This window comes from Pezoporus flaviventris, unplaced genomic scaffold (genome assembly GCF_033815535.1).
Source record: "Pezoporus flaviventris isolate CSIRO_AGI_PZ_B2104156 unplaced genomic scaffold, CSIRO_AGI_Pfla_v1 ptg000020l, whole genome shotgun sequence".
NCBI lineage: Eukaryota > Metazoa > Chordata > Aves > Psittaciformes > Psittacidae > Pezoporus > Pezoporus flaviventris.
The window spans coordinates 7289788-7302776 of NW_026892568.1; the positions used below are offsets into that span (position 1 = coordinate 7289788).

At 38.7% G+C, this 12989-nt stretch overlaps 1 protein-coding gene across 2 annotated transcripts in view; it reads left to right on the forward strand.

Moving 5' to 3' along the window:
- Positions 1-12989, forward strand: part of RAB40B (RAB40B, member RAS oncogene family) — a 29282-nt gene that overhangs the window by 11439 nt on the left and 4854 nt on the right. For both annotated transcript variants that reach the window (XM_061455624.1, XM_061455623.1), the window contains exon 4: positions 12784-12844. In XM_061455624.1, coding sequence (XP_061311608.1) covers positions 12784-12844 — 61 coding nt within the window. The remainder of the gene's footprint in view (positions 1-12783; positions 12845-12989) is intronic.

Below are 12989 nucleotides of genomic sequence, written 5' to 3' on the forward strand. Positions count from 1 at the left end.
TTTGTATATTAAAAATATTTCTTTTGTAATATTGCACCTCAAGGGTCATCCATCTCATGGACAAAAAGTGTTACTGAATTACTATTTCATGAAGGTCAGAAGCTGGGTCATTGTACAGTGAGGTTTTGAAACCCATTTAATCCAGTAGCCTTAAATTATTTCTCTTCCTACATCTCTCTTCACCCAACCATATTGAAGGGAAACCAGGTTGTTGTATTTCTTGTTCTTATCTAATAACTGGTCTTCATGTTTCTTAGCAAGGCCTGTTCAACAACAAAAGACCAAGCAAAGAAAACACCTACGTTTGGGTCAAGCATGTTACTGTACAGTTTCAGAATTAAGCAGCCTTGCAAGCTTAACCTCATCCAACTGTTTTTCAGATTCCTGCGTACAACTGACCTGCACACACTTGTTAGAATTTAGTATCTGCTGTTGCTACAAGTAGTGCTTTAGGTGGTTGTGGCAGAAAAGACCACAGCAATAACTTCCTTCTTCTCTTCATCATGTGCATTCATTCAGTAGCGCTGTGTCTCATGTCTCAGTTTCTCTTGGGCTACTGGTGTTTTCCCCCCTCTCCCCTTTTTCTCATAAATATGAGAGAGTGGGAAAGTGGCTCTAAAACCAAAATGACCCTGAGGCTCCCAGACAGGTGTGCAACATGAAAGACAGAGTGCAGGCTGCTTTAAAAAGTGGTCAGACTTAAAGATAATTGAGTCCTTTTAAGCTGCTTAGGCCTAACCAAAATTGTGCTTGCCTGTGCCAGGATTACGTTTTATGCAATTTGATGCTTAAATTACATTTACATATTGCTGTAAGTTTGTTTTCGTTCTGGGAGCTAAACAAGAATGGAAAATGGGATTAAGAATATAAATCAGCTAACATTAAAAATTGTATTAGTACCCCATTTTATTTAGCTCTTCTGGATTTTGTTCAGTATGAGACTGAAAGTAGGAAACTAATGCAATATTTACACATAATACTCGACATGGGCTAATGTTTGTCATGCTGGTTTTATTTAAAGAACATCTCAAATGTAATACACCGATCATGTTTAGTTTGAACTTGCTGTTCCTTTTTATCCACATCTAAATCTGTTGATATTGTGGAATACATCTGTGCAAATCATTGTTTCTTTCTTTTATGTCTTGACTTGTTGTAATATGGAAGCATGAACTGGGCAAGGTAAGTAGTCAGATACTTGAATTAGAGCTGCAAGTTAGTAAGTGAGTGAAGCTGTTACAGATCAAACACTGTTTTATCAACATATACTGTATATTTAATGTCCAGCCTTTCAGAAGGGTAAGATAAAATCATCTGTCAGTATTAACTGTAATTTAGTGCCTACTCAGGGTAAAGTCCACAAAAATACTGGCATTCACAACAGCTGTTTATGTATCTAAATTGTCACTCCAGTCTATGGGAAGTTAGAAAGCTAATTACCATGAAGTCAGAATATCATTTCTGTCCAGGAATGGAGGGGGTTTAAAGGTCCAAAAATTAACCTCACTCACACATTTACAGGAGTTTGTTGTAAGCCTCTTTCAGTTGGGTGCAATAAGTGGAAAAAAGAAAGCTATCATCAATAATGAGCTGTGCTACGTGACAAAGTGTGTTGAACTGTTGTTCATTAAGGCTTTAATGGACTGCATACCTGCTTTTGGTATAATTACATTCATGTTTGATATCTTACTCTGAGTATTGGTAAGAGGAATGTACATGCTGCGTTCAGCTGAAACCTACTGGATCTGGTCGATGATTCCTTACAGGAGGCCTGGGGTTTTGGAACCCTAAAAAATATAAATCTCTACAGAAGTGGAATGTGTTCTGGTTCATACAGCGTTCAGACCAGTTGAACCTCTGAACTGTGCTCAAGCTGGGGTGAGAATCCTCTCTAGAGCAGAAAAGTAATTCTTCTCCAACTGGGGGAAGGGCAAGTAGGACCAAGCAGTGAAGACACTTTTATACACATTTACTGTCAAGTCAGTGACTGTTTTTATGGTTTTATAGGCATATAAAGAGTGAGGATGAAGTATTTTGGGACCATGTTTGTTGTCAGAAGCAAGAAGAGCTATTTATTGTTCATGAGATGCAGTCCTGTGCAAAGCTGAAACCCAATAAAACAGCTTTGCTATTTTAATTTGTGCTGTGGGATTTGCCACTGAAGGGTGCTGATGTGACAGCACCGTGTGAAATCAGCAAGTGGTGTCAGAAGATGGAAATGATGAAGCAATAGCTGGTGGGTACAAGGAAGCTAGAAAAGCCACGGCTGTTACTCCAGGGTTACCATGGACATGAAGCTTATTTGTGCAATGTTGGATTTCAAGTAGAAACTGGTAGTTTGATATGCAGAGGTGGAGTAACTATGATGAGAATTTCTGGAATGGAGGTTTGTATGTGTTTTAAAAAGTAACTGTCTTCTAAGTTAAGAACATGAGAAGTGTCATCTTGAGCTCATTTAGCCTAGCACTCTCTTAAAAATGGTAAGAGAGATGCTATTTAGGAAGAACACGCAAACCTGTCTGCTTTTCTGAGATCTGCTTCCCTCATGTGCCTGCCAACCTTCCTAATCCAGTATTTATTTGGAGATTTGCGAGTTCTTTGCAGCTACTTGTGAAGATGCGTAATCTGTGGGCTCTTTTTTAATTAGGAATTATAGTTGCAACTTTCTTCCCAATTTATACAAAAAAACTATTTTGCTGTGCTCTTCTCTTACGCTGGAGTAAGTGGGATTCCAGGACTTCCTTAGAAACACTCAGTACTGATTAGTGTAGACATACATGAGCCCTCCAAAAGATGCAGCTTTAAAAGAAGATGTTGACTGATGAAAAATCAAACTATTTAGAGTTTCCCCCAATAAATTATTTTTGGATCCCAGTTTCATGTTCATAGATCATAAACTCCCAATGCTGTAAATGCCTGGTTTAATTGGTTCTGTTAGAATAGTGCATATCTTTGAAGTGTGCTTTAATGCACAAAACTCTGGAGAAACGTTTTGTGAAAATACTTTCAGTCTTGGATCAAAAGAGGATAACCAATTCATTAAAAAGTTCCAGTTAATATATGGCTAACGTCCTATGTGTGTGCAGGTGAAAATGTAGAGGAGACTGAATATGTGACACCATTTAGAAGTAAGCTCTGGTCCCTGAGTAACATATTTGTACCAGATGAATTGCAGCTGAGCTTTCACACTTCCAAATGCAGTCCAATCACTTGTATTTAATAACTATAATTTGTTTACTGTGTGGTGTGTTCCAGGCTCATGATTCAGATTATACCTCTTGATTTCCCTCTGGTTTTAGATCAGGCATGTTGAGCACATCCTGCAGTTAGAAACTCACTGTTAGGCTCCTGCTGTTGCTCTCATTTTTCCTTTGGGCCACAACTTCATGCAAACAGCCCTATCCTGACCTTACCAGTACATGGTTCCTTGTAACCCTACATCAGAAAAGCTGAAATTGCAAAGAATGCTTATGTACTCTGAAAGAATATATTGAAGGAGCAGTCGTAAGTGTGTTTGAGGATTGAATGTTTAATTTGCCATTTGCATAGAGAATGAGCCATTACAGATGTTTGGATGAAACAGAAACTACTTAAACAGTTTAATTAAAAGAAAGAAAAAAGGCATTAGGATATTTTAGTCATAGGTTTCAAATCAAAATTATTCCTTCAAATCTTTAGGGACCACGATGTGTTAATATATCTCCTGTGCCCTTATGCTTTGTTTGCAAGTTGACTTTATGCAATGCCTTAAAATGGAATATTTAAGTGCATGAAATATGAACCTGCCAGCTGGAAAACCCAGAAGAGACCCAGCAGGTCTGGCAGCCTTGTAATACTCTCTGAAGACCAGAGTAAGGAAAAGAGGCTCACGTAGCTGATGCATTCAATGGAATCATTGACTCAGTATACAGAAAGTCTTGTGGTGCAGAATTTTTAACACGATATCCGGATACATACATCTCTTCTCAAACTCTGTCAGCAATCCCTGAACACAGTGCATGATCTCAGTCAGTCAGGACACTGCTTCTAATCTTTCTGTCTGTTTGCTTCAGCAAATACACCAAATGAAGTCTGTGTAAAAGCATAACCTTGACGTTTCGAGCCACTTCAGAATTAGTGGATTGGGGTCTAATTTTAACACAGACTTTATCAAATAGAAGCATGATAAATGGAATTTTAAACAAGTTCATAACCTGTGAAGTTTATAATTTTCTCTTTCAGCTCAGACAGGAAACAAAAATCCTTTTAGAATGATGTTAGTCTTGGAGCAAGAAGATACAGAGTCCAAGAATACATCTGGTGTAATAATTTTTCCATATAAATTCTGGGGTTTGTCTGCGAACAGGAGTTTAATCCTGTACTGTTTGAAACTATGGTTTTATGGGCAGACTCACTTATCAATCCACACTGTATTTGTCCTCAATGCAGAAGACTACATGAAAAGTGCTTTAAATGTAGTTTTTAAGTGAAGAAAAGTCTGGAATTCTAACAGCTTAAATGAAGCTTGGCCACAGACTAACGAGTCACCTCTCTGGAGAAGAAAGACCTTTGGGTGAGTAACCTAAGAGCAGCTTCCTGAGGAGGTCATCAAGGGGAAGAGTGAGGTTCTTTTACATGGTGGGAGGGTAGGAGACAACAGTTTTAAGTTGAACCAAGGGAGGTTTGGAATGGATAAGTGGAAAAGCTTCTTTCCCATCCAGACAGTTGAGCTATGGAACAGGTTACTCAGGAGTTTGTGTTGTCCCCAGACCTCCTATCTGATCCTGTTTAGAGCAGGTTGATCTAGATGACCTCTGAGACTGCTCCAACCTGAAATTTCCTTTGATCCTATTCACCTGAAATCAGTTAGGTTTAATTTCTTGGAAAACTGAAACCAACTAAATGATGAATGGAACAAGAGCTTTGTGTCAGTAATACACAGACTTTCTCCTTTAAATCCTAACAAACATTGCTTGATAGGATTTTGTGTGGATTTTTTTGATCCTGGAATTATAAAGTTATAACTGTGGCAGCTCTTCTGCTGGAATAGCTGAGGAGAAGTGGAAGCATGAGCCAAGTCAGACCATTTCCTTAATTTTTCTTATAGAAGTATACATCCTGAAGATACCTCATGGCTTGGGAATTTCTTGAGTTAATGGTAAACATTACCTAGAAAGCCCATTTTTACTGCAGTATGAGTTTCACTTGGAATTCCAAATTTCAGACGTGCACTTCGTCTTCCATTGCTTGGTTTGGAGGTTATTTTGAAAGCTCTTCAAGTAGCTGTGCTTTGGGAATGATGACTGCATATTTTTCTGGATGTTAACTTTTAAGCCATAGTAATTTCATAATAATGATATGAATTTTGCTCTCTGGCATCTTTAAAGCAAAATGATTGATGACAGATACTGCTAGGACTTCTGGGAGTATCGAGAGCATCCTGAAGTAGGCTTTTTGGACTGTTTTCTGTGAGCCTTGGTTATATCTTGCCATTTGTCAGAAGATTTTCTCTACAATTTCATACTATACGGGAATATGCTTATGAAACAGTTGTGATTTTTCTAATTGTTATGTGATATTTATATGCTTGACTGAAAGGGGTGGTTTAACCCTTTAGGATCATTCATTTGAGACTTGACTGAAAGCCCAGGGAAGTTCTGGAGAGGTCTGCAACTGTTCTCAGTGAGCCTTTAGGCCTGTAGCTGAGAGTATCAGTGGCTGGAGGTTCTGGTGGTTCTTCTCATGCCAAGTATTTTTGAGCTGGTTTTCTGCTAATGAAGTGTCAAGACATAAAAGGTCATTGTTCTCATTTGGAAAATGTTGTAAAATGTGAAATACTGCATCTGTTTTTAATATTTGATGGTAGGTTTGACGCTGTTCTCCCAGATCCTGGCCATATTTCAAGCCTATTGTTTAAGACGTAAGTAAGTGCAAGTTTGTGTGTAGGATTTTAAGATACATAACGTGCCTTCTGGTCTCTTCCTCATGCACCAGGATGATTTGACCCTTTGAGAAAGAATTGTTATTCCACAAAGATAGAATGGTATAATAGAACCACAAGCATTGAAAATTGTGGACAATCAACTGTTATATAAAACTTATTCCACATTCTGGGGGTAAGTTGGCTTAAGCTGGCCAAGCTTCCTCATATACATGGATACCCAGAGCACCACATCCCAGCTATAGCTTGGGATACATGTATATCTCAAGGAAGATGAAACAAAGAATCATGTTGGAAGCTTTATTTAATTGCAAGGAGTGCAGAAGTGGGATTGTGAATGAGAGGCTGCCCTTGAGAGCTGATAGGCCTGAAAATAATCTACAAAAGGGTTTTTAAGCAGATAGGATGTTTGTTAAAAACATGCCTGATTCATGCAAAGGAACCCTTGCAGTCCAGCTCTTTTCTATAGGAATTGATGAACAGCAGCAGTGAGAAGATGGTATGAGAGCAGAATATATATTTTTTCCCTCTGCTGTTATAATAGAGCTTGATTTCTAAATCAAATTCTGGTTCTAGGTTATGGTTATCTTTACTTTGATACTAAGTGGTGGAAAAGTTGAGGGCAATTCTTTTTAGAAAATGCAACTCTTAAGTAGAAAAGAGCTGGTTTCAAATATTGTTGCTGTTTTATAACAGTGACTATAAACTGGAAACTGATGTTACATTTCTTATGTTGAGTTCTGGTGCAAAGAATTTGGAGAGACAAGCAGGGAAATCATAAAGCTGATGTTTGTTGTCTTCTGCCAAGAGTATGTTCCTTTCCCAGTGCAGGGAACTGAGTGATCCACATTCAGTCTTAAATCATAATCTGATGTTCCTGGCTTTAAACAACTATGAAACCCCCTTTGCAAATAGTTGCTACCTACCAGTAACAATCCTACCTCAATCCATCTCCAGAGCTGTGAGGAGTCTGGGGAATCTTGTCTTTTATTGTGAATTTTCTAGTCAGAAGCATGAGTTGCAGTGTTGTGTGTGAGCAGTTGGATCTGGATGCAGGAGCTTCTAGATATGTAAGGCACCATAGGTGTTCTGTAGTCACTGAGCACCCAGGGCTCTTTGTTTCACTTAGTTATTTCCCATCTGTGGAAGAAAGGGTTGAGGAAAAAGAACCCACCTCATTACTGAGACCTGTACATTAATCTACTCTATTTCAAATTTATTGATAAAATATACTGAAATAAAGGAAGAACTTCTGTGTGTGAGTAACACTAATAATAACATTCCCCTTTCCTGCAGTGCTACTACTTACAAACAATAACATGTTTATATATAGCAGCTTTCATCTGAGGATGTTAGCTGCAACTCGTAGTAAACATTGGAGCTGACAAGCTTACTGTGTGCCTCCGGTAACCTTTCCTTCTGGAGAAGAAGAAAGGAAATGATGAACTCAAGTTCAACACTCAAATGTACCTGCTTCTTCTTGACCTGGGAGTGGGAGCAGTCCTCTTTCTTTCTAAAGCCTTACACTGTAAAGAGGCTGTTTAATTGTTGTAAATGTTAAGACAGAGGAGAATCAATATGATCTCAGGATCTTTGTTTCCTTTCCTCTTAATGTGAATGGAAATGGATGGTTCATTAGCTCTGGTTAAAAGTTGATTATTAGCTGGTCTCAAATAGCTTTCTCTTCTTTGCAAATGGGTGTCTGCCTTGAAGGTTTAGTTTTTGTTTAGCCACTTTAGCAGAAATACTGCAAGCTAAGGCATGATTTAAAACACCCTGTACTTCACAAGTTGTTTCCATGTTCTTTTGGGGCAGGGTGTGAATCTAATATGCAAAGTACTGGCTTATTTACTTACTAATGCCCATAGTAAGAGTACAAACAGGAAGTTATTCAATTACTGTTCTGTAAATTAGCAGCCTGACTAATTAAATTGGGGGGGGGGGGGGGGGGGGGAACGGACTTATACATTTGGAGTTTCAGTTGTTAAATCTTGGTTTTAGATTGGTGTTAGAGGTATGCCATAAGGTTGTGTCAAACTTCTTAATCCCATACCAGTTGCTTTGGTTCAAAGAACAACCGGCTGGACTAGAGCCAACCAGAAGTGCTCCAAGACCTTCAGGTTTTAACTGGGTGCCCTATATTTTGTACCTATGAAAAGCTTCTGTGTAATTGTTAAAGAGCACTTCTGGGTTTTTTTTAAGGATGGATTTCTTGTAAACTTAATTTCTTTGACCATTTAAAGGAAAACAGCTGTACTGAAGGATAGACTGTGATACTGGCATGTGTCTGTGACCAGAACCAAAGCTTCCTATAAAGCTGGACTTTCTGATACAAATAGCTTAAAGCAGGAAAATTGTCACAGCATTCAACTAAGTGAATTATCTGTGAGACTTTGTAATTGTGGTTTATGGCTTGATTAATGAGGTGAAGAATACAGCCTAGATCTAAAATTTTAGTATCTATTTCAATCTGAATAGTGCTTTAGAAACAGATGGCTTTTATTGCAGTAATTGAGTGTGATGGAAAAGACTGCAATTTGGAAAATGATGATTATTCTGAAACAGCAACCAGAAGGCAAATATGACTGTCATATAAGCATGAAGGTCAGGTTATGCATCAAAAGGTATAGTCCAGTTTTATTGCCAAGAGGTTGTATCTTCACAGCATGATGTTGAAAACACAGGGCTTAGTTTTTGAAGTTTAGTTGGATTTTGAATCAAAAGCATGCCTTCGCTGTGAACAATAAATGAATGGAGCTGGAAGTCGTGGCACTTGTCAAATATTCTGGAAACATTTGCAAACAGTTCTAAACCCTGATTTTAATGTCTATATGAAAAGCTAGATAGCTGAAAAAGCCTAAAGTGGGAAGTGGTGCGACCATTGAGTTCTCATCATGCACACAAGAAAATGGTTTTAAGCACTCTCTGAAACTGAAAACTGCTTTTTCCAGGTGTAGTCAACAGCCTTTGAACCTGAAGGATGGTTTTGGTGGACTTTGTTGAACACAGGCCCAGAATCCGACTGAATATATATTTATATATTTATTTTTAGACACTTAGTTATTGGCATAGAAAAGTATTACTGAATTTTTAATATGGGCAAATTGGTGGAGTGAATGACTGCTGGAGAAGGCTTTAGCCTTGAAATGTCTGGAAAGCAGTCAGGCTATGGAGGTAGGGAGCTGGAATGTACTATTATTAGTAGTGTTTATTTTGAAGTAGTTAGATTCTGGTTTAATTAAATCTGAAAGCTGCTAATCTAGCATGAATTACCTACAAGGAGCAACATGCCTCAAAATGTAAAGAAAGAACACATCAAGGAGAATAAGTAAAATCAATGAAACCAGTTCTTGTGGTATTTATGAGCTAAAATAAGTACCCTAGGTTCAAAAATGAAGTCGTGTATTCTGCACTTTCTCAGGTCTAAAAAGGGTTGGGGTTTGGAGCATTTCTAAGACAAATGTGCTACTGAATAAAATCTTTCAGTGCCGAGTTGGTAAAGCACAGCACCGAAGAATCTAGTTTTACCATTCTTGGTTATTTTCCCCCTGTTTTTCCTTCTCCCCTCTGCTCTAACGTATTGAAGTTGAAATACACACCCAAAACAAATGCAGAACAACCTCCAGATCATTAAAATATTGGGCTAGCATCCAATTCCTGAGAAAAAAAATATGAGGATTTTATTCGCTGTCGTATTACCAAGTTATGACTGGTGTTTGGTCTTCAGTCCAGTGCTTCAGATTTGGTTTAAGTGAGTCAGAGTGTTTTCACTGCTGCAAACCTAAATGCCTGTTAGTTGCACTGTAGATCATTGAATCTCAATTATTAAACTGAAGAGAAAAGATTTTTGGTGTAAATAATGTTGCCTTTGGTGGAACACAAAACGAGCGACTTAAATGACTGAAGGATTCTGCCCTAGAGAGACCCATCAGAAAACCCAGAAACTTCAATACACTACTGTAAGAGAAACAGAAATTCATAGGAAGCCTTAAAATGACCAGTGTTACATGGCTGCAGCATGGTCAGTGAGGCATAAGGGATAATAGTGTGGTAGTGGCTGCACAGCATCGATGCAGAGAGGATGGCCTCCTGCTTACTGCAGTTGTTACCAAACAGCTGAATGCTTTTTTGGGAATCTTGCTACATTCCTGGGTTCAATAATATTTCTCTCTGTTTTCTACCTGTTACTTTTGTGTTTGAGAAGGACAAAATCTATTACAAACCAGTTTGATTCAAGCAATCCGAACCCTTCAGCAAGGATAGTGACTTGTTCCAGGTGCTTTCATTTCAATTTGTGGCTTTCGGTAAATGATTGTTACTTAAAAGCATCCATGTGAAAGCATTAAACACTGGGAGGTTTTTCTGGTTTACTTCTAAATTGAATTTTTATGTATTTAGCAGCCTTTTTCTTCTCTTTCTTGTATAGGGATACATTTTAGTTGTGTATCCAAACAAAGCTATTCTGTCTTACTAAATGAGTGAATAATGTTCTGGAAGGACATTTGATTTCTACAACAGCACAATTCACATCTGTTGGTCTCATTGTTACGGTTTCATGCTGTTCCTGATGAGTCATGGCAAAAGGCTTTTTGTTTTGATTCTTAATCATAGCAAATGCTAATTGCAGAGGTGTTCAGGTTATCTTATCAACTGCTTCTCTCTGCATGGCAGCTGAAGAATAAGGAAGTTTCTGAATCCATCTCTTCAAAATTCTTTTGAGAAACCCATAAGATGCTTTCATAAACAGCAGCTGGTAGTAGTGTATTTGTCAGATTTATCTTGTGCATGTCATGTAAAAGTAGTATTTTGCATTATGTGTGTAGCTAAATTTGTAGTAGTTTATGGTCTGTGGTGCAAAGCACAGTAGCAGGTTTATTCAGCTGTGTATCCTCTAGCTATGCAATGCTAATTTTCTATGCTTGGTATGTCTTTTAACAGGATGATGGATGTCCATTTGCTGTGTGGGATGTGTCAGTGTTTGCTAAACATGGTCTGTGCCTCTTCATGAACTCCAGATAAGCTAGTGGAGGTATTTCACCCTATGGGAAATAGCAGTGGTAGCACAGGATGCGGGAATGAGTTATGTGATGTTAGGCAGGGTTTGTTCTGCATGTTTTACGTTTCCAGGAATTTCTGAAATGATGCAACTTGTTCTTTCAGCACAAAACCAGTTTCAGTATCATCTGCTCAGTGTCCCAGGACTTTGTCTATAGGTTTGGGTGGCTGTGTTGTGTGTTTGTTTGGGGTTTTTTAATTGTTATTAATACTTACTGTAATTTGTGGTTTGTAGATTTGAGTATTTCCTAAGACTGATGGAGAACTGGAACACTCTGGATGATAAACTAAAATAAGTCTTCCAAAACTGGTGGTAATGCACTGGGGTAGGGGTATTGTCTGTGTGTCTTTCCACAATAAGAGCCTGACACAGGAGCATCATCAGCACTGTCATCCCTGTTTCTCTGGTAAAGCTGTGCTGAAATCTGCAGTAGCAGTTAGGGCCCGCTTCTGCATGCACTTGGTTTTCCATGTCAGTGTGGTTTTCTTACTCCCTTGTTTTGCTTATGCTCAGAAAATAGAGCATGTCTCTGTCTTTCAAGGTACAATACTCATTACATTTCAGAACGTTTTTCAGAGGTAGTTTCCATGCTTTTTACACTTTACTGGAGGACTCTGTGACTAAATGCTCAGTTCAAGAAGCTGACTATGACACAGCAAAGAAAACATGAGAAAAACACATTTACCAGTGAAACTGTTGCTTGGCTGCGCGGTGTGACTGCTGAATGCGCACTTTAAAATAACAGTGAACAAAAGAAAAGCCTTTCTTTCTTTTAATGTTTATAATTATACAATTTGTGGGTGCAGAACTGAAGCACAGCGGCCGTAAGCCAATGACCCTAACATCGTGGTGGGCATTTCCAGGGGTCAGCTGCAGCTACACAACTGCCTCCGGTTTTGGGTTTTACCAAACCTAATTGAAACTAACCCACCCTTTCTGACCAAGAAAACGCTAATGCTAGACTGGATCTTACTATTACACAGTTGAGTTACTCCCTGGGGCAGGTCAGCTTAGCAGTAGAAATTATATTAGGTAGCATGGAAGGTTGTTTGCAAAAACTACAAAAGGTGCAATAAAGATGTGAGCTAAGTTACATGTGTGCATGTGTATACATGTCTAAGTATACCTACAACACATACTTCCCTTAAACACTGCAGTGCTTCTTCAGCTCATGTAAAGCAGATATTGTAACTCAGTCACAAGGCCTGGCCATGTTATGGGAAGGAATGAATGGGACCTGCCTGCATTCTGGTGGACGCTGACTGTGTAAGTGGTCTGGGGAGAGAAGGCTGTTATCAGTTGGAAGAGGCTGGAAGACAAAAGATCAGCCAATTCTTGCACCATCTGCTGCTTTATATAAGAGGGGGACGTGTATCTGATACGAGAGCTGTCTATGAGTCAGAGATGATAAGGAAGGAAGAAATAATAGAGGCAGTAAAGCTAGGGAACAGAGGAAGAGAACAGCATTTAGTCTGTGATGTATGAGAGAAAAGGCAAAAAATCCTACTTCTGCCTTCTTTTGTTGAAGAAGGAAAACTCTTTAAGCATCTGTATTGTCATGGTAATGAATAAAACAGACCATTTAATCAACCTTAGGGAGCCTGAGACATCTGCTCTGAATGGACCAAGCCTAAGTAATATGAAAGGTCTTTGTAACCTTACAAATTGTTCTTATCCATATGCACTTTGCAGGGTACTAATGACAAATCCCTTTTGTTTAAGGTCAGCTGCTTTGAAATCTGTAACTGTGTGTATACTGTACACCTACAAGCTGCCCTGAGATTTGCATGACTGTCTTTCCCCACAGGTATAGATTATAAGACTACAATGATACTTCTAGATGGCCGACGAATCAAGCTGCAGCTCTGGTAAGTGTGTGCTCTACCTTCCCTCAGCATTTATAGTCCAAAGACACCACAATGCAACTCTTCAAGCAGGAGTTCTCCTTTATGCTTCAGAAATAAGTCAACCATGGAAGAATAAGCCAGGCAGGTAGCCCTTTGAGTAAGTCAC